The sequence below is a fragment of the Netta rufina genome (assembly GCF_964035555.1).
Source record: "Netta rufina genome assembly, chromosome: 4".
NCBI lineage: Eukaryota > Metazoa > Chordata > Aves > Anseriformes > Anatidae > Netta > Netta rufina.
In genome coordinates, this window is record NC_140127.1 from 33,622,588 (window position 1) to 33,645,399 (window position 22,812).

At 36.3% G+C, this 22,812-nt stretch overlaps 1 protein-coding gene across 2 annotated transcripts in view; it reads right to left on the reverse strand.

The window, feature by feature from the left end:
* DCLK2 (doublecortin like kinase 2) overlaps nucleotides 1-22,812 on the reverse strand; it is an 85,528-nt gene that overhangs the window by 38,955 nt on the left and 23,761 nt on the right. For both annotated transcript variants that reach the window (XM_084286120.1, XM_084286121.1), the window contains exons 3-5: nucleotides 4,891-4,993; nucleotides 2,742-2,843; nucleotides 1,366-1,416 (exon numbers count right to left, since the gene is read on the reverse strand). In XM_084286120.1, coding sequence (XP_084142246.1) covers nucleotides 1,366-1,416; nucleotides 2,742-2,843; nucleotides 4,891-4,993 — 256 coding nt within the window. The remainder of the gene's footprint in view (nucleotides 1-1,365; nucleotides 1,417-2,741; nucleotides 2,844-4,890; nucleotides 4,994-22,812) is intronic.

Sequence of the window (22,812 nt, forward strand, 5' to 3'; positions counted from 1 at the left end):
GAAGATCTCTAAATACATTATTTTTCATCATTTTGTTTTAGATATCCTTCTTTAAACTTGGCATATCAACACTTCATTGTTTTATAAAGAATTTTAGGTATGAAGATGAAAAGGGCTAACAAATGCTATCTTATGTTTTCTTACTCTTGAAAGGTTATATACAATTTGCTCTAGCCACTGGGTAAATTCTGATCTGTAAAGTTCATGAACAAAAATGAGATACTTCACTTGAAGAATCTGCTTCCAAATGACCATCTATTACTACAGGAGCAAAACAATTTTTCTTTATTCACAAATTCTTTTTATAAAGCTCATTGAAAAGTCAGTATTTCCTGAGTATGACCATTGAGGGTTATACTGTAAGACATCTCTATCTGTTTCTAAGTCAGTATCCTCCTTTAAAGCACTGACAGAACCACTAAACTGTACCTGTGAGACTGGCTGGTCAACATCATCAACTTTTCTCTCATAACTCTCTAGGAAAGAACATCCCACCCTCACAGTACTCCAGCTGTATTTTTTTTTTTTTACAGCAGTTTTTTTTTTTTTTTTTTAAACCACAAAACACATAAGCTACCTGTATTTGTTTGTAGCACTTAAACTTGTTTGCTACTACTTATTTGCTATTTTTTGTATATGCAAAACTTACCTTTGTTATCTATTTTCTAACTATAAGTTCTTTTGAGGTTTCTTACTACACATGTAGTGGCCTGAACATACAGAAAAATACCTTCTCTGTTATTCTTCAAATAGTACATACTAGGTGACAATTCTTTACCATATCAGAACCTTGAAAACTGAAAAAACTATGAATACCTTTTAAATAGTTAACTTCTAGTAGTCCAAAGTCACAACTTATTTGCTAGTGAAAGCACACATTAGTTCTAAGAGCTGTAGTGTTTTAAACTGAAAGTGCAAAGAGGTTTTTCAGGGTTTTAGAACTTAGGCTGAAGTAACAAAAGAAGAAAAAGGAGAGTAAGAAACTAAATAAAATGAAAAACTGTGGCACGTGTTTTTGCACCACTTTTTTGTCAGCTCTTCCCCCTTTCTTTTTGCACTGGTTGAAATTTTCTGTTATTGTACGCTTTAGAATACAAATGTGTTGCTGTTCAGAATGCTCCTCTACTTGTAGTCAGATTACACCTTTACAAATTTAAGGTTGACGCCGTTAACAGATGTCCAGCAACTATTAAGCATCATTTATATTTTTTCAAAAATCTACTTTAACAAAAACACTAGAGTCTCTGGCTCACCATATGCAAAATGTGTGTTACAAGCTTGAAAATATTGACAGATGCAGAGGAAAGGTGAATGGAAAGCAAGGAGACACACTAGTGATATATAGCCATAACAATAATGGCTCACCTGGGGATTTTGCTGAAGAATATGCACTGGAGTAGTGGCCACCCCTCTTTACTGTACTCATATATTTGACACAAAGGAAAAAGACATTAAGGAGAAAGGTTATTAAAACAGCTCTGAACATGCATGAAAGAAAGAAGGGAAAATAAAGATAACTAAAGACTACATGAGAAAAAATGGCAAGTAAATAGAAGGATAAATACCAGACACTTTGGATAAACTTTTCAAATTAACCTAACCAATGGATGTGTCCAAGTAGAAGTAAGTAAGGAAATGACAGTGCTGATCTCTAAATACGTTGCATAAAATACATTGTTGATAGATTTCCCATGCAATCTTGCTGGAGTTAACAGGATCGCATGAAATGTGTATCATTGGTGAAACTCGCCCTTCATGCTACATTTTTATTTTTCTTTGTTCTTACTACAATCCTCCTTTGAAGCTTTTCAGTTTTCACACTTTATAAACAGATGATAAATATTCCACTTTTAAAGAACTCACAGACAGAAAATGACTTTAACCAGCATCAGTTAAGCAAAATAAATATTGATATGGATATGAGAATATGAAACATGTTGCAGTTTTGAATGCACGCACAGGAGCTTACATGCATATAGTTACAACCAAAACAGAGCATTGTATATTTACATATTCAATGGTTTGATTTCAGGGCTACTTCTCCAGGTCTGAGGGAAAGAAATCAATTAAGTTTTATTATATTTAGAAATTAAATGCAGAACTAAAAAAGGAAAAACAAGTTTCTCCCTTCTACTTATTTGTATAAAAGGCTCAGTGTTTGGAATTTATGGTGTTCAGTCAAACTTCTGGCATATACACAATGTGAACCCTTCTTTGAAATTACAGAAAGCACAAGAAAAAAAATAAATCTCTGTTAATGGGCAAAAATATTCCAGAACAGCTCCTAAAATTACTTGAAACAACAAAATTCTATGTTTTGACAATATTTGTCTTATATAGGAAAAACTCCAAATTCAAAAGTTTTAAGGCTATATTCTATGAGCGTCAATTTAACCACATACTCATCCTGTACTTAATTGAGTCTTCAAAAAAAAAAAGTACCACACTGAAAGCATATCCCAAACATACAATTAATACAAAATATTCCAGTTTCCATAAAATGAAACTTTGTATGCCTGTTAATAAATAGAAGACAAACTTCTTTTCAAGATTCAAAAATAAATGTGTATTTTTTTATAAATCAGTATTATATCTATGAGAGAAACTGAGAAAGCATTTTTACCTCGGGAAACAAACCATGGCACTTTTATTTCACATACAGCCAACAGCCTTTTCAATCCATTAAACAAATCCTAGATTTCATGCATTTTATGTGTTTATCTTTTTCTTAGAAATTGTACCTGAGGCAGGTGATTTGCTTCGACGTGAAGGTCCTGGACTTTTGGACCCAGAATACCTCATACCAGATGATCGGGAATAAGATGACTTCATAACACGGCATTCTACAAACCAAGCAGATGAAGTTTCAAAAACAATTCATCGTACCAGCTTCCTCCAAACCCTACTGCTGCTGTTTATTATCCAGAGAAAGACCATCAGTATTTCCTAAACTTACTTGCCAAACTGAATGAAACAAGTTTATAAGACCATCTCAGAACTTCAACCCACATACCATATAAATGTTTTTAAGCCAACTGCTTTATGTAACCTTCTGCATGTAATATCTGAAATCTTGAAGTCAGATTATGACCATTATTCAAGTTAGCACAGCTGAAAGAGTAGTCAGCCAATGACAAGGTTCCTCTGATAGTTCAGTAAATCCTGTGTGCTGTAACGGCACCTTCACATAGGGCAACTGCACAGCAAGCTCAATTCACCTTATTTTAGAAGAAACTGATGTTGTGAACAATTTTTGAAGAGGTGAAAAATGTCTATTGCTTTCAAAATGCTGAGACAACAGATTACTGCCATTTACTACCAACTGTGTGTCATTAAATAAAGGACAACCTAAATGGGAAAGGAATAAATAGTCATACATGTATTGACATTTTGATGAAATTTGAATCCCTACAGTTAGCATCTATTGCAAATCTCTCCCTATCAAATCATATAAATTTCCCTTTTGATTTTGCCTCTGTTATTCATCACACTGATGGCAATGCAACGACGGTGATACAAAGTCGCCATCAGGAGGAGTATGTAGAGCTGTATCCCCTGCCAGCCAAGTCATGATCCACTCTGTACTTAAACTGCTTTTATCCATTATGACCTCCAGACACATAACAAGAAGCAAGGACCACTGAAGGTGAAGAGAAAAACTGAGAAAGAAATCCTACATAACTGGGTTCTCAGTAAGAAAATGAGCTCAGTTAGTCTGTCTATGGTGCAATGGGAAGAGTAAACTTACAGTCTTAGGATCACAAAGGAAATTATAATTTTGCTCAAACTGGAATTAGTGTGAGCTAATACTACCATGTTCTCCTATGTCTGCACAACAATAAAAACATATCTTAGCTAGTTTAAAATGGTTAAAACATACCCTTTATTTGAATCAACATAATCAAGTAGTTTTGGAATAATAGCATGCTGCTGCTAACACTAGAATGTGAGCCAGCTGAAATCTTTTATCCATCCTAGTGTATGGACCACTGGTTAGGTATGTACCTATGCCTCTTGATATAACAGCAGACTTTTTATGAAATTATGGTGTTTATAAAAATTAGAAGAAACAGCAAAAGTTCACAACCCAAATCTATCCTCAAATAATCTGATGATTCTTGCCAGGGCAATTTTTATTACCATTGAGATTCATTTTTCATAAAAGGAAAACAGTGTGATTTTACAGAAAATACAGACCTACAAAGAAAATGAGGAAAAATAAACAAATAAAAACATAACAACAACAACAACAACAAAAAAGTGTGTATGATTTGATATTCCAAGACAATTCTAAAACTCCCTGGTAGGGAACTTTTTCTTGAACTTACATTATAGATTTTCTCTGTATGGAAAAGTAACTTAAACAAGTTAAATTCATGATCTGTCAATGGAAGACAGTGTGGACATAATGTCCTGGTTGGCCTCACCTCCTTCTCCACACATAACCCCCTACTATCTCACAGTATAAACAGGCTCAACATGGAATATGAATTGTCTAGCAGGACAACCTGAGATCTGAAATTAGCAGTTACATAATGTGATTTTTTCAAACATCCCCTGATGACAGCAATATGGAGATCATCTTGTAGCCCACAGAAGTCAAAAGTAAACGTTTGTAACTGGTTTTAGGAACATTTAGAGACATAACTGAACCTTTGGAAATTCAATGCTGTTTTCCATTGAACTTTAGGGACAGGGTTTGTTAAACATTATTAGTGCACTTTAACAGATATACAGAATTGAGATGGTGGTTTGGGAAAATGCTTTCATCAATAAGAAAATATATTCCAATGAGTATTTTTCTATAGTGCACAGCTTGAGGGGGGGAAAAAAGGAAATCTCAATGAACTTGACTATTTCAGTAGGTTCAGGATGTGATCCAAAGCTTACCGCTGTGATCCAAGACGAAGTCATCCTGAGCATATCGATATTTTTCAGGTCCACATGCAATGAAGACATCGTCATCTCCAAAGAAGTCCTGCAAGCATGTCACCTTGATGGCAAAATATACAAAGTAAAATAAACAAATGCAGTATTTTCGAATGCTAAGTCTTCAGTTAGTCAACAACACTTAATTAGTTTGTGTTTTTACAGCAATACCATAACTTTATTTTATAATGACAAACGTTCTAGTCCCTAAGTACATCAGCTATCCTCCATGGACAAGAAGAAGTACAGGAAACCTCACAGTCAAGAATGTCAAGTATGACTGCCCCTTACCTCCAAGACCACCTTCTCTTACATTTAATACCTGTATTTTTGCCTATATGTGCATGCTGACGGCTTTGATGAAAATAGCTAGGAACCCTACTGACGCATTCTGGTATTCTTACATCAATTGCTTGTGGGAAAATCTGTTAAAATTTTTTGCTTCTGCATTTTAAAAAAATTTTTTTTTTTTTTTTTTTTTACTACTATCGCTGGCATTTAATATTCGTATTTTGGTGTCCTGTTAAAGACAACAAACAAAACCAGCAACACATCTACTTTGCCCTGTCATTATTGAAGAAAAAAGGAAATACAAAGTTCCTTCCATGCCCTTTGCAGCTCATTCTGTTCTTTATTGTTGCAATAATGAAGTTACAATACATCTGGAGATGGATGGGAATGTCACAATGACAAATGCTTTAGACATTCTTTAAAGAACCAAAACCAAAGACTTTGAATAATACCACCCCTCAAAAGCCAAAAAGCCAGTTTGTGGAGAAGTGTCTGCTTTAAAACATATTAAGCCAAAAATGCCACAAAAGAAATACCAAACTCCTCTTACCTACCCCTAAGAAAATACGTGATCGCAGGTAGCAAGATATTTTTAAAATATAAGCTGATTAACGTTTTCCTGTGTGCTCTACATGCCCCCCATCTCCCTTCCCTATTATTTTTTACATTCCTATTTAACACTGCATACTCTGAATGAGATTTGGGAATAAAAGATTTGTAGAAGCTATGGAAGTTAGAACCATTTGGTAAAAGCATTTAATTAACGAGCTAAAACAAATCACTCCTTCTAGGCAAATGGGCCTTTTTTTTTTCCTTTTTTCCCTTTCCAGATACCTGTCAACACCATTTGCATATTTTACCCAGGGTGCTAGCAGCGAGCGCTGGCAGATCCTGAGGAAGGGAAGGGTTTGCTGCTGCCTGCAGCAGGCAGCAGCCCGGAATACCAATGACCCTCCATCGCTGCAGGAAAGCAGGGACCTGGCGCTTGCAAGCCATGCAGTTGTCATGGCAGCTCTCCCTGGAAGAACAGCAGGTGCCCTTGCAGCACGAGGAGCCGCACGGCTCGGCCACTTGCAGCATCGACCACAGGTTTCACTGCATTAGGAAGCCAAAGGGCTCCAGCCATCAACGAAATCCTTTTATTTTTATCTTATTGTCACGACAACAACCCACTCACATTTCCCAGAGGTGTTTTAAGCTGTAGTTGAAACTGCTGATGGTGGTTTAACCAAAGAGGCAGTACCGATGGGATTCAAAAGGCTGTATAAATGTAAGAGTTTTTCTAACATGACATTTATTCCCCTCTGCCTAATAACTCACTCTGCTAATAAGGAAAGTCTACATTCCCAGAGATTTTTTTTTTTATTTATTTTTTTTCCCAAGAGCATCACCACTGAAGTAAGAGCTTGCTTTAGATACAAAGACCAAATATCTTTCCCACCTACAAGGTGTAGGAGGGCAGAGAATTCAACAACCAGCTCAAAACCATCCTTATAATAAAAGCTGTGGAAAACCTTTTAGAATAGTTACCCCAGTCGCGCTGCTGTAAAAGGAGGGAAACACTCCATGAAGCCCAAGCTCACATCTAAAGCCCCCAAACTGGGTGCCATTTTCATAAAGTCTGAGCACTGATCGCTGCCCTGCCTGTGCCCTTGCAGTGCTCATTTAAGCAGGTTACAGCTGAATGTTGTCCTTTGGCAGTGCCTAAAGTGAATCCTTCTGTTCTGATTTAAAGCGCTGCGACATCCACCTGTCCATCACAGGCCAAGGCTTCAGCTGACTGTAAAGGGTCTTAAGCTGTACTTATAACTGGACCCGGATAAATGCACCTGTGAGAAACATTTACATAGTTGCTCGCTATACGCCAACAATGAATACTGGAAGTCCTCCTTCTCCTTACAGTCTAGAATAGTTAACACGTAAAATGTACAAAAAAAGTATTGAAAGAGTTCAATCAACAAGGAACAAAGATCTGCTCAAATTTACCAAGCTTTCCCCCCCCAAAAAAAAAACACAAATTACAAGGTAAGAATAGTGTTTCTAAAACCATGTTCACAGAAATTGTTCACTTTCCTAAAAGCACAATCTAATGGCTATTTTTCTAGGCCTTCATAATAAAGTCATTGAATCAGTTCCCAAGATGTAAGCAGATGCTAAAATGGTCTTTATTTCCCACAGAGTTCAAACTAATGTATATGCTGCAGTTAATGATAACAGCGCTCACTTAGTATGCAAAAATAGTACTGAGGGAAAGCTGAACTGAATAGTCTGCATGAGATTTTGCATGCTGCAGGTCCACTGTGGTCTCACTTGCAAATAACACAATTCTGCTCAGAAGAATATCTATATTTTGATCAAATATCAATATCTATATTTTGATCATATAGCAATTATTCATAGCTTTGAGCAGGATTCATCAGTTTAGAAATTTAAAAACAACTGAATTTTGAACATTACTTTTTTTTTTTTTTTTTTAACTTTCATTAACAGTAGAACTTTCATATATGAGAAATATTTCAGTAAGCTAGTGAACAAAATTTGATTTATTGAACTAGTACATGATAAATACAGCTTTTCTCTCCACAAAGTGCCTGTCTGCTGTGCCTTACCCATTCTTTGTTTTGTTGCACATATGCATACCATAGCAAAAACAGTAAAATAAGGAGTCATTCATTCTAGTAACAACTCTCTTGCTAGTCCTGATGCTGTGGGCTTTTGTGCATGATGTTTAAATTTGAAGAGCTGTAGACACCTTGACAAGGTCAAGCACCAGAACAATATCTAATTTTCAATACTATTGAGGGCTTTTTTAGAATTACAGTTCTTATGTCATTTTGGAGATTTAGATCTGGCCAATTCCTAGGTTTAAGCACAAAAGCTCTACATGAGTACTCAGAATGCTTGTTTTCCAGCAGTGGCCTGGCAGTAACACTCAATCAGAACATCTCTCTTCTCCTGTCTGTGGCTTAAATTACCACAGATAATGGTCTTGAATAAGAAGATGATGAATGTGATTTGCTCGTCTACAAAAATTTTAAAAGAAGGCATATACAGAGGTACATGAAGAAGCTTTGTAGAATTAATTACAGTTGACACTAGAAAGTCTTACACCAGTTTCATATTTCTTTGAATTCTTTCTTTTTTTCCCAACAGAAAAATGAAAAATGTTTTTCTCAAAACACTTCAGGAATGCTTTAAAAGGAAAATTAGCTAATTAACTCTGAATTAATTAATTCTAATTCTAAGTAATGTGTTTTAAATGTGTTAAGCCCTATTTATTTCTAAAGACAACACCCTTTCTTAGACAAACATTACCTATGTTCTGCTCGTAACTCCATTACCTTCCCTTTATTTTGAATACAAAGTGACCCATTGGTGCTCCTCTGACAGCCCAGCCTGCTGTCAGGTTGTCTTGTTGCACAGCTTTTGTTCAAACACATCTATTTGAAAAATAAATTTCCTCATCCTCTGCTGTCCGCTGGTGCAGTGTTTCAATGCGTATACAACCATCACATTTACCTTTTAAATTGGTTTATATTTCTGACAAATATTTATAGCCAACCTAAGAAGTTTCCTCTTTACATAGAAGTATTTCAGTCAGATCAAGCTACAGGACTACATTACATAAAACTGTGACCTTTACAGAAGTCTCTTTCCCATTATTACCACCACCTCGGCCTCAAAATGTACTTTGCACCAACCCCTACTCCTACCCCTGAAAGTAACAAGCAGAAGATGCATCCCTTACAGAAGACACAAGAAAAATGATCCATCATTTATAGACAGAATTCAACAGGGATTTTATAATTATCCTTTATGACAAACTTACAATTAGAAGAGTTGAACAACGCTCTCGCCCACAAGGTATTTGTCCTCCCATCCTCCAGAGGAAAAAAGCACTACAAGATTTTGAGAGGCTGATACTAAAGGATTTTATAAACTTATTAAAAAATACTAAAGAATTCAGCTCTTCTCAAATCTTTAACATGAAAGAGAGCCCTGTAAGCAACTATAAATAAATCTTTTTTCCTTTTTTTTTTTTTTTTCCCTTGGATATTTCATAAAGAAACGGCATATATTTCACATGGCCTCTGTGAGTCAGAGGAAGGGCACATAACAGGCAGGAAGTGACAACTGGCAACTGGAGCGCCTCTTGAGCCACAGACTATGACAATGTCATTGCTACTTTATTCACATTAACCAACAGTGGAACAGTTCACAAAGGAAAGATACCTTTAAATATCCAGTTATCCCAAACACAGCTGTGCAGAATTGAAAGAAATTTACACAGAGAAGTGAGCAGTATGGTGTTCTTTAAAATCTTATTTGAGGACTTAACTAGTTTGAAGTTTTAGTTCAAAACAAAATTCAAGTATATAACACATGCATTTGTGATGTAACTTTAAAGCAGACTATTAGGTGACAAATTAAAACAAACAAAAAAAGCACGCAGCAGATCCATATATCGAGACCCTTCAGCCAGGAGCCCACTGAATAAATTATATTTATTCCAGCTGTACAACTATGTTTCATTCTAAATGTAGAATGACAAGCTGTAAAGACAAATACTTTGGCTCAATTTAGTATGGCTGATTCAATTTAAGTAACAGCAACAGGACTGGATGGTTTAAGTCTTAAGAGCCACACCCTGTGCCTAGGGAAAGCTGCTCTGGATGACAAAATCCCCACGTTAGATGAAAACTGAACTAAGACATCCAACTGGAAAAGATATAAAAGATTGTTTGTATTTTTTTAAAACAATGAAAAAAATTATATCTACTGACTTCAAGAAATTAGGATAAGGTGTAAATATTTGAAAAAGGAAGTGCATAACATACGAGGCAAAAGGAAAACTAAGAGGAGCGGCATGCACAGCAACAGCTGGATCTGTGCATGTTTGCAGCTCAGCAGTAGTGACAGGCATTAGGGGCTGAAACTCTCAAAGATATGCAGTATGATCTTTTCCCAAAAAAAATGCTAAAAAAAAAAAAAAAAAACAACACAAAAAACAACCAAACCACCAATAATTCACTGAATGTCAGCATGACAAAACCAGATCCAACCTCCCTGCTCATACCTTCTGTCTGACAGGTCTCTGCTTTTCCCTTGGGCAATGCTACTCCTCTTTGACGGGGGCAGATTACAGCTATGCTATACTGACAGTGTTGCTCTTTGCCCCTTGCATCAACTTTTATTTCTGAGTAAGTAAAAGTAAAAGATTTGTCTATTTTGCCTGACAGGTCATTTTTGTGATCATCATTTTTGTTTCCCTTTTCAAATAAAGATAGCATTGCCACTTCCTTGTCACTGCAACATGAAAAGTCTCATTAAAATTCTTGCAGTGTTTTTGGATCTGTCCCACTATAACTGTCAGGCTGACAGTTCAAGGGTTTATATATGTCCTAAAGTACAAAATACAAGCAAAGAAGTCCTGCAGAAATAGGTCAGTTGTCCACGTTCTATTTCAGTTCGACCACCAGCAGGGGCAGACTTAACTTTCAAAAGCAAGAATTTCCTCCGGGCAGCCTCAGGAACTCAAAGAGGAAGGTGAAAAGGGCATTGCCACTCTTTTCTACTGAGCACTGTGATTTTAACACGGATTTTCTTAGCTTGGAATTTCCCCTGGGTCCCTATACTTCCACAGAACAGCTAGACCAAGGGAAAGGGGATGGATGCATTTAACCATTATTAACTACTTACTGAAACCATAAATGTCCTTCAAGACTGAGCTAAGACTAAAACAAAAGATGTTCAGGACTAGCTTAAGGCAGCTATTTTCCCCCTTATACTGAGTCACGTTTCCTGACATGTCTTCAGTACATAGTAAAAGAACAACCAAATCAGTAGCCAGGATATATCCAGGAAGAAGATACAGAGAGAAAAGTCATAAACCAGTGAACCTTTGTTTTCCCTAATAATAATAATGATAATAATAAAAGTACTGTAACTGCCAGTATTCTTTTTATTCCTTTTTTTTTTTAATTAACACTTGGCAGAAATGACAGAGTCAAAGGCAGCAATAGTAAGTGATTTAGAAGCAGGTAAAAAAAAATAAAAACAAACTGAGCAAGAGCCAGGCAGGTATGGAAGCCCACATGAGAACATGAGAACATGAGAACAGCAACAAAACCACTGCTAGATCAGACAGGCAGCAAGCCTGGAATATAAGACTGAGTAATAAGATTCCAGCTGGTACAGGAAAGAAGCACTTGCCACCTCTGAGGTTTAACTTGAACAGCAAAAACCTCTTCTGTTCCTCACCAGCTTATGTGCTCAGTGACAGCTCTAGTGCAGAATCGTGCTGGGATTCCCCACATTAAACAAAATTACAGAATACTAAAAGATGGATACACAAACTATTAGCCTCTGATGCAGCACTTGGAAGAGTCCTACTTGGAAGTAGGACTGGGCACCTTTGCCTGAAACAGCCACAGGGTAGAGGCTGGGGAGTCCTAAGGTTTGGGGACATACAGCCACGAGCTTGATAGACACTAGACACCTTTCCTACTGACTGTAGCTATGAGTACTATGCAATGCATGCCAGTGACTACCACAGCAGGCAATCTCTTCAAGGTCATTAGCAGACCAGGACCAAAAAAAATCTCATTTGTTTTTTATAAATAGTTGGGACTAGGCCAAATACATCCATTTCTGAAGCTCAAATGCAGATTTATTTTTTTTTTTTGTCTGTGACTAAAACGTGAAACACAGTTAAAGATCAGGTCATGCAGAAAGAATGCAAAACTAACACATGCTACAAAATGTCAAAAATCACTACCTGGTCTTCTGCTATAACCCTGTGCATCTTGGTGAGTATTTTGAGACTAGCAAATTAACTTCATATTTTAAAGACTGTGATTTTCCTTTACAATAACCTCCTATATTTCTGGACAAAATAAACCTTTTTAAAATGATACATACATATATTTTAGCAATTTTTCAGATGCTTTAACACCATCCTTACAATCTCAATATATCCATTTTTGAAAACATCTCAGTGTGTTTTTTTTCTACAGCTGGATCAAGCAGTGTCCCCTGCTTTCTGGTCTCAGTCCAGCAAAGCCCCTTTCTAAGCCAAGCTTCAAGCTTGTGAGCAGTTCTGCTGCAGTGAGTGAATTATTCGCATTCACAAAACTAAGCACAGCAGGAACTTGTGAAAGGCCTGAGGGCCTCCTCAGCTCTGCTGGACACTGCAGCAGAATTATATATTACATCTGATTTCTAGGTTAGGACTTCCATAAAGCACTGTCTGATTATCTTTGCCTTCAAGTCCATTAAATTCAATAAACAGTGATGGAAGAATTACACTTTCTGAATATATACAAAAAAAATGAAAATTTTGAATTTTCCTTGGATAAAGACAGCTTGTTATCCTATTCAGAAAAAGAGGGGAAAAAAAAAAATGAAACAAAGACCATAATAAGAATAATGCTTCTAGGCCAGCTTCCTAACTGATTATTTAATCAATGGCTGTGACACATTATTACAGCCATCATCAGAAAATGAACCTCCTTTCACTGATACCCTGTAATGAGGAACAACAGTGAAAACGAAGGAGACAAAACCCTTCTGTCCCACAGGGAATCTGAAGAGTAAGAAAGAAAACAAATGTTAAGTCTTTGCCTGCTGCCTTGTAAACGGAAAAAGTCTGGCAGCAAGCCCAGGAAACGCCTAATACAGTATGACAATGCAGAAAGACTGCATAAACAGACTGGTCAGGTCACCACAACTCATACAGCTATGTGGAACAGATGACAGAATACAGCGCATACCACGTCTTAGTTTTATTTTAATTTTAAACAGATTTTTGCATATATTTTTTGATATCCCTAGAGTTTAATTCAGAAAACGAACACGCATGGAAATGGGAGACTGCATTTGGGTGCATTTCAACAGACAGATCATTCTCACTGTACTGGAAATGCCTGTCAGAAAACTAAGCTCTAGAAATATGCACAAGTTTAAGTGTATTCCTACACGTAGCTGTATCCCAAAGCCTTCCAATACATTAGGACTTTCTGGCAAGGGCCATTTGCTGGTCTTCCAAAGGACAGACCTGACTTCTTTCTGCAACACAGTATTTCAAAGATTGCACTGATTATGTGCAGCTATTTCGATATGGGAACAATTACAGTTGAGAAGTCTAAAATTCTGTAAATTTTGAATAACTTGAATCACACCTTGAATCACAATACAAATCACATCATCATTCTCTGTAACAAAAAATAGCCCAGAACAACCCTTCCCTCAGTATTATCCTGTACTTGAACATCTCGGAATAATATAAAATATAATATACTGAGTAGCTCAATATATTATACAACAGTGAAGTTTAACATCGCACTTCGCAATTTAAAGTTACACTTAGAAACAATAGCATTATTGAACAAGGAAATAAGTGGAAATTGGAAACAGAGAATTAACAAATGCAGCTCATGACCATAATCCAGCCTGTGTGAGGAAAAAAACATAGCATTTTCAGTTACAAGACAAGAATTATATCCTGGCCCATAGATGCATTAGTCACGGCAGCACAAGTAAGTCAGCATAACAGACTCTTTCCTTTAGTGGCATAACTGGGAAGACTAATACAGAACCAAAAATAGCCCCTGACTTCACACAGCTAACCTTCCATCTTAGCCCTGAGTAGCTAGTCTAAAAATAAAAGCTACTTGTATCAAGAAAGAACTTAAAAAGAAAAAGCATACTTATAAGGACAGACAGCTGGCTCATCCAGTTCAGTAAAACATTATGGATTCTGTAACACAACTGCTGTTAAATATAAGCTGTATCATTTTCCTCAGTACAACCTCTTTTGCATTATACAAGTCAGTGCCCTTACCTAGAATCACCTTACTTGACAAATACAGCATTCACATACTACAGAGAACTCAGAAGAATGAAATCATAAGGCCAAATACTCCATCTACTTTCATTTCTTTGATTCTTTAGATCAGAAGACCTGCTGAGGCATGCTGCTATGATCTGCTACAATCCAAGGCCTCTACTGTTTGTGAACAGACACTGTTTCCTGGAGAGGTTACAGAATTTGATCTAAAAGATCAAATTAAATAACTCTTTAAGTTTCAATATTCTCAAATATTGAATATCAAATGCAAGACTCTCTGCAATTCAATACTGTTATGTGGAAATATAAAAAAACTATTGTTTTCTAAGTTCCTGTCTCAAGGTTTCAATCTGGTTCTCATTCAAAGCTGTTTCTCACAGCACTGCAATAGGAGGGGAAAACGTTTAGGTATTCTAGAAATTCACGTCTCTCTTTCAATTCTGTGATATATATATATATATATATACATATATTCTGTCCCATTTATATCACTTCATGTAACCAGAAGTCTTGCTAAAATCCATTGAGCTGCTTACAGAGTACAATAGTGGGTTTTGCATGCATTTTAAGCTTGGGTCAAGTGCCATCCATATATTAACATTTTTAAACATTAAGTTACTTCGTTTAATCAGCTTTATACCTATTTTAATATAACAACCATGCTTTCAACTAAGCTTGTGGTTCCATTAGCTTACAGGTTTTGTAATGCTAATTGCTTGCCATTACATTCAAACTGCACATACAGATCTTTCAAATGCTTTTGATTCTTGCAGTATCACAGAATCACAGAATGGTTTGGGTTGGAAGGGAACTTAAAGATCACCTAATACCAACCTCACTGTCATGGGCAGGGACACCTCCCACTAAATCTGGCTGCCCAAAGCCACATCCAGCCTGACTTTGAACACTTTCAGGGAGGAGGCATCCACAGCTTCTCTAGGCAACCTGTTCCAGTGCCTCAGCACCCTCTGAGTGAAGAACATTTCATCTAAATCTACTCTCTTTTAGTTTAAAACCATCGCTCCTTGTCCTATCACTACGCTCCCTGACAGAGTCCCTCTCCTAGTTTTCTTGTATCCTCCTCACTGAACTGCAATGTAAATACAGGAAGGAAATTAAACTTATGCATGGTCTCTACTCACTCTTTCAAAAAATGACATTTCACAGATAAAATAACAGAAATACTGTATAAAAATACTACCATATATACTGTGAAGGTATCAGTTTCCATGCTTTGCTTTGCCTGTCATGAGTCACACTGGTCTGTCAAACTTGCATGCAACATCCATAACAAATACGCTTGACTGCTGGCACCAAGTAGAAGCAATGAGGATATAACAGATTAATCAAGAGATTAGCTGCATAAAGGGTCATTATTCAGCAATAAACTACTGAAAATTAAAAAATCCTCAAGCCGCCTGGATCACTATTTCTGCTGAGAGAGAACATCAGGGACATTGTGTAAAATAAACATTTCAAGATGCAAAGACTGCTGAATTTTGGAAGCATCTGGTAACACTATCCTGTTTTGTGGACCTCTGCATCAATAATGTTATAGGTACTTTGGAAATGCATGAGAAACTTCATCCTGTTTTGAATTAATTACTTCAGAATTCCTTATTGGTATCTGAAAATAAATCTTAGGAGAGCAGGAACAACTGATACATCACAGATTGTTGCAGAAGATCCATTTCCAAAACACTGCATTTTTTATTTTTTTAAAGAAAGTTTAAAAATATTTTTCAGGCCTCCTTCTATAAGATACTGAATTATGGAGTGTAAAATGAAGCAAACACAGTCTTCAAATTCTAACATCAACCACAGTGAAACTCAACACTGAAGGCCAGTCATGTATTAGCTCTGCTACCCACAGAAACCAATACTGGTACTAAAATTATTTTCCTCTTTTTTCCACTTATATTTGGCAATACTCGATTCAATACTTTCTTCCAGACTCCTACCACCCACTGTAGAGCAAATACAAAACATACTTATTCCTGTAATATAAACCTCTTTTGACTTCAGAATTACATTAATGTGGAAAATACTAAATCTCAATTTACATAATGGAATGCCCAATGAAAAATCTAGATCTGTATTATCTTAAATTTTGGCTAATCAAATATTTTCAGTGATTTTGCTTAGTTTATTTTTCCAAAATTTTAATTGTGATGTCTGCTGCTAACATGACAGTCTCCCAAGTTTGTGTTTCTGTTGTAATAAGTGTCAGAGTTCACTAAATGTATTATTTTATCCAAGGGCTGTTTTCCCAAACAACCATTTTTTCCTCTGCATCAAAACCTGTTTAGAAGCCCTCATACATTGTCAGCAGTTGTTTAAATACATTAAGAAATCTAAATTGGGATACAATTGTTGATTTCAAGGTTTGTTTGTTTTTAAATCACTAGTTCATCAAGCATTTCCTCATATTTTGTCTTCACAATGCTTAAAAATCTGTATCAGCCCTCATTATTTTCACTGCAGTGATTGCATTTTTTTCACATATGGAAAACAGTAAATCCAGCAGTCAGGTCCCCTCACATTCTTACTCATATCTTGTACAACAGCTAGTCCATCTGGAAGTCCTTAATCACCTATTTCTGGCTAAATAAACAAACATAAACAAAAAGTAAAACCCAGTCAGCTTCAGGCTAGAACTAAGAACAGCCTATGGAAGTGGAAGAGCTATGGAGAGGCCATAATTTTTTCTCATTAATCATTCATCAACAAGAGCAGTTATGAGTCAATTTTGTGCCTAATAGTGCCGCTGTGTAATATAAATAGTATTGCTTCACTGTTCTGTGTTTTTTCCCCACTAAATTAGTTTTCTTTGGCATTTTAGTACGTCTATTTTACCCATTTTCAAAGTTGAGGGAAGAGGGTGTTTTCAAAAACATTACTTGTCTTCAAAACCATTACAGCCGACAACAAAAGCAGGAACAGATGAGAGTGCCTGGCTCCAATATGTGTGTTTCTACTGACATGGAGAACACCTCCAACCGTACCAAGGATGCTCCCTGTGTGAGCCCTGCCTGGTGGCAGATCCTGATCCTAAGCCAGCCTGATGCAATTGAGAATAGCAAATGAAGCCCCTACATGTGAATTGCTATTTTATTTTGCAAAGAACTGGAAGCTGCTGTAGCTGCAGCACCTCCTGTGATGTTCCTATCACAGCTGCCAACATGTGGAATTAATTAAAGTCCCACTCAGTCTGCCTGAATCTAAGCTGCAGTGCTTCATACTCTATGCTCTGCTTTAAAGAGGCTGATATCAAGATGCTCAGTCTGGCTCAAAATGCACCTGTTGCTGCAGCTGACAGAAATACCAATGCAAACAAGATTTGGGAATCCTCAGATTACAGTTTTTTCATTACTATTAAAAGGATTAACTTGCAAAACAGCAAAAACTTCAGACTCTTCTCCCTTCCCTTAAAAAACAACAAAACCAAAGTTCTAACCAAGACTAAGCAGACATAAGATGATTTTAAAAAGAGCTAAAATGTATACTTGCAATGTTTTTTCAATTTATTCTACAGTTAGATAAAAACAATATTGAGGTTGGCGATGATGGCATGTTGTTGTAATTCTGGGGAACTATACCAGCCCAAAATATTAGACTGAAATATTATGCTCAGTGTTTGAAAAGGAATTCAAAACCACAAATAATATCCATATAAGCATACTTGAAATTTCTGAAAAATCGTATCATTAAATAATCTAAGCCAACAGTAAGTTTACAAAATGAAAGCCACAACACTTACTTCACCAATAGGACTGATGATCACCAGTTGTTTTTCAGTCCCCAGGTTTCTTCAGAGGAAAAATTATCAGGATTCTAGACACCATTATCATGACACCCCCATACACATTTAAGACAATACATAAATTAAACAAATATGATTCAGGTGCATTAATTTGTAATTACAGACAGAAGGACAAATATATTATTTTATCTTGGTGAAGACTTAGAACAAAGCCTCACTTACAGCTTTCCTTTCCCTTCCTTCTTACTCCCCAAAGTTCCAGGTCCTCCAGTTCAGTAAAGGGGCAGAGGTATGAAAGAGATGTGCTGACCTGGGATCAGTTATCAGTGTGAGGAAAGAGATACAACAATTTCCAAATGCTCTATTTGTAAGTTTGTGAAGATCTATTTGTTTCACTGGTACGTTGCCTGAAACATTTACTTTCCAGAAATATACATCTGTATGCAAGGTCTAAACGTGATTTTGCATTAAGGAAAAATAATGGCATTCTAGGTCCTACTGCCAGCAGCTGATACCTGGGACCCTGCCAGTTCTCTGCAGTTTGTGTCAGAGCCAACTAGAGACCAAAGCTGCAATTGCACCTCTTCAGTGCAGAGTGATCCTCCTGGGACCAAACGGTATTATAAATTCACCCCTGTTCCATGCAGTAGGAAGGTATGCACAAGACCACTGCACAGCTTGCACCTTGGGTATGCAACTGCACAGAACTGCACATCATACACTACAAACAGCTTGCAATACATTGGAATAAAAATAGTACGGGTGTTCTCAAAATCACAAACATACCTTGCAACCAGCAGCAGCACCAGGAAGTGCTGTTTAGTAGCAGATCAGGAGCAGATACTGCATCTGCTCAGAAGTGGAATTACATAGGCTTTGAAGTGAGCACTGCAGCAAGGCTGTCATTGTCACACACACTTCCAATTACACATACAACGTGGCCCTAAACCCATTCCACCATTTTTCTGCAGTCTGGTCAAGGCTTTATTTGTTTCATCTTCAAAAGATAAGCAATGTCTGGGAAAGCATCCTAATTTAAGAAGCATCTAATGTGATTTGTCTGTTTTCATTCTGCTAACTTCCATTATTACATGTATGGTTTAACTTATCAGTTGTCTGATCCTGAACAAGCATTAAAACAAAAGAAATAGATTTTCTCTTTTGATTAATATTTTGTATAAGATTTATCATTCTCTTCCTCCCGAGGCCACAAGTACCTGATACTCTGCAAAAGCAGAAATGCATTCTCAGTAATGATTTCTGACATTCTCTTCAATTGCTAAAATATCTCCATAGTCTTGAAATAACACAGACCATAAAAGGGGAAAACAGACTATTACACAAAAATGTGTCAGGATGTCGTCAATAAATCTCATGCATTAATTATACTAACAGATTCACTTTGCACTTTCCCCTCCTGCAATTCCTCCCATTGAGTGAATTTCTGTACACATGGGAGCTCTGGTGTGAATTTCAGCCACTCCTACACTTGCTTACAGCAGTATTAGCCTTAATCTATGTAGTCACTGTTGCTAAAGCAGGAGTGTAGTTCTGGCAACTGTTCCTTTATCAGGAGGTTACTGGTGTCCTTATTTCTACTCTCAAGGTCTAAAGCTTTTGTAGATATTCCTCAGTGCTTAAAGAGCTTCCTAAGCAGCTTCTGGGAACATATGTTGTTTTTACTCGCTCTGGGTTGAGTTTCACTATGTGTGCCAATCAGATCTTTGTGGAGCCCTGTCAGCGATCAACTGATTTAGTATTCAAAATTAGAACCCAAGCCCAGCTACTTTTGGCAGATTCACAGGCAAGAGTCCTAATTCTTATCTACATCAGCGTATCCGGTCACAGTTATTTGATTTCAGTTACCCTGACATTTTCTGTACTGGTGCATTAAAATGGACTGGCAGTACAGTGCACTCTGTAGAGTGCATTAAAAGGGGCTGGAAGATACCTGTCTGGCTTGCAAAGCCTTCCACAAACAAGCAGCTCTCTTAGAAGCTGACTTAAGGAAAGTGTCTAGGGATATGGTTTGTATTGGTACACAAAGCCTTACTTACCATTAATAAGTCTGTTTTAAATTAATTGCAAGAGGAAGGTCTCAGGGACTAGAAGTAATGTGGTTCATTTATTCCCAAAATAAAGTCATAATCCTAAAAGTTTTCTAGAAAATATATATTGGATCAGTGCAATATTTTTCTGTTTTCTTTTTCTGAGGTCCCCCAGAAATATTTCCGATAGAGATACAGATTCCTGATAAGGGAATTTAAGATTATCAAATATTACTTTACTATTCCTAATTAGGTTTGTATGAACCATCTGTTTTCCATGAACACCATGTTGAAACTGCTGCTTCAAATACGGTATGGAAAAGTCAACTGCAGCTCTTCAGAAATCCATGGTTCACACTGCATCTGCTAAGTATTCCATACGTGTTTCCCTGCCAGGCTTTTCTTTTGTTGAAAAAGGACTGTAGCAATATTATTTTTGTTCTAAAACTCTCTGCTTACTAGTCTAAACAATCCTTTGAAATTGTTACACAAATATTTACATTCAGTACATGGCAGTTACATAACGGTGCCTTTAAAGGAGTGAGAACTATTAATAAACTCAAAGTAACTCAGTCATCCTGAAATCTGGTTACACGCAAGGATCAAAAGAAGCTTTCTCCAAAGAGCTGTATTAAAGTCTAAATCTAAAACTGATTTTTTTTACTATTATTATTTTTTTTTACATTTAATACCCAGATCAAACAAAACATGACAGCTCAGTGCCTGCAACTGGGAGATGGTCAGGTTTTCTGGACTTGTGCTGAATTTTCTCAACTCAGCAATACCTATTACTATGGATATTCTGAAGGTACTCTGAAAACATTAGGCTTTTAAAAAAAATAACAGCAGAAATGCAATGACTCCCGGTTTCTCTTAATATGCTTCATCTTTCATTAAGCACCGTCACCCCAAATTTAAATTTGCATACATACTCCATAAAAGTTCAGGTATTCCCCTGTGTATTAGCAAGTTACTACTGCAAGAAGTATATGAAGGGAAGTAGCAAGCAGTGAGAGGCTCAGCAAGAACAAAAAAAGAAACAAAATTTAAGAATATAACAGTTATGAAAATCACATTACTTACAACATATACATGTTTCATCTACCTCCAAATCTGTGTTAGAGATAGGAAAGCTTAAAACATTTTTATAAATAGGTATTTCATTTGTATACCTTCCCTAGCACACACTAACATTACTAATGCTTAAAAACAACAGCAAAAAAGCCAGCTTTAGACTGAAATCATTCGAGGGATTTCCAAGACTACTAATTCTCCACAATAGTAGAAACAAAAGAAATGTAAATCACACACACACACACAAAAAAAAAAAAAAAAAAAAAAAAAAAAAAAAAAAAACCAGTGAGGTGATGGAGAAGAGTCACAGTGAATTTGAGGAAGGTAGACATAGAGTTCTTGCTATAGAAATGAGGTGGAATTAGTAATTTGAAACCAGCAGTTTTATAACCACGGTTTTACAAGTGACTAATTTGACAAGTGCTACATTTGTTTATAACCTTCTGCTTATTCTTTGTAAGAACCCAGCTGGAGACGACCCAGATGCTACCAAGAACTTCATATGTATCTATACATAGGTGCAGGTATTTTGGGAAATGAATTTCTCAGAGCTCAGATTTTGACAAGAGAATTTAATTTTTAAAATAGCTGGAAATGTGTTCAAGAATTTTGAGATTTTAAGTATAGCTTAATATTGATATTGAAAATTTGAGAATTTTAGGAACTAGCAGCCAGATTTAACCATTAAAGAATCTACTGCAGATGGATATTAGAAATGAATGAACAATCTCCTTAAACTATACTTTCTATTTCTTTTAATACTTTATATTAAAAATACAATTTTTGTTGTTTTGAGGATACAGGTTCATAAAATAAAAACTTTATGTATTTTGCAAAATAGGCAAACTCAAGTATATGTATGATAAAGAATACTATTGATAAAGGTCACTTTTCTGATAATACAGTATTAGATTAAGAGTTTCCTTGTTAATATTCCATTTCACAGAAAACCTGCACTTTCTATTGTGGCAAATGATAATTAAAAGTAAAATTTTATAGAATAACACAAAATTATAACTTACTCCCTGCCAACTGAGGACACTTTACAAGAAAGTTCCTCTCACAAGCATCCAGGTATCATACACTCAATATCTAGCCTTCAGTTAAAAATATTTTTAAGTAGGCTAGTCAGGCTGAAAATGACTCAGAGTATGATGGTGGATGAATCATTTAAAACATTTTAAAATTAATTATATATGGATATATAAAACAGTGAGGGGAAAAAAAGGTCACAAAGAACCTTTAACTTCAGTCTCATCCCTAGCAAAGACAATAATCACAGCAAAAATTAATATTTATAACTCATGACATACCTGACAAGTCTTTTTTATTTCAGTCCCCCATCATTTTGAACTTCACATAACCCCATAACCCCTCCTTCCATCATACAAACAAATATTGCAAATGTAGTGTACCAATGTCCTAACAAGGATTCAGAGAAGGTTCTGCATGTGAAAATATTGGACCCTGGCTTTCCCTCTCTCCTTCCTCAAGATCTACAGCAACAAAGATTACATGTTCAGAGCAATGAGCAGCAATATTAACTGTTACCAAGATCTTTATCAGCTACCACTGGTTTTGGAGGGAAGACAGAAACAGAGAGACTACTACTTTGGAAAAGTTTTGGGAAAAAATTCCAGTCAAATGATAGATACACTTTCTAACTGTATCATGTAGTCACACCTGAGGCATATTTTTTTTTCTAATGCGGATGTGATTTAAAGAGAATTTCACCAATAAACTCTGCTACAGATGAAGGTAAAAAAATATTAGGAGATCTGGAAGTTATTTTAAATATATGCTGCATACCTGAGAGCAGTGTAGGAACAGGGAGTCATGTTTAATGGAAATATCCAAAG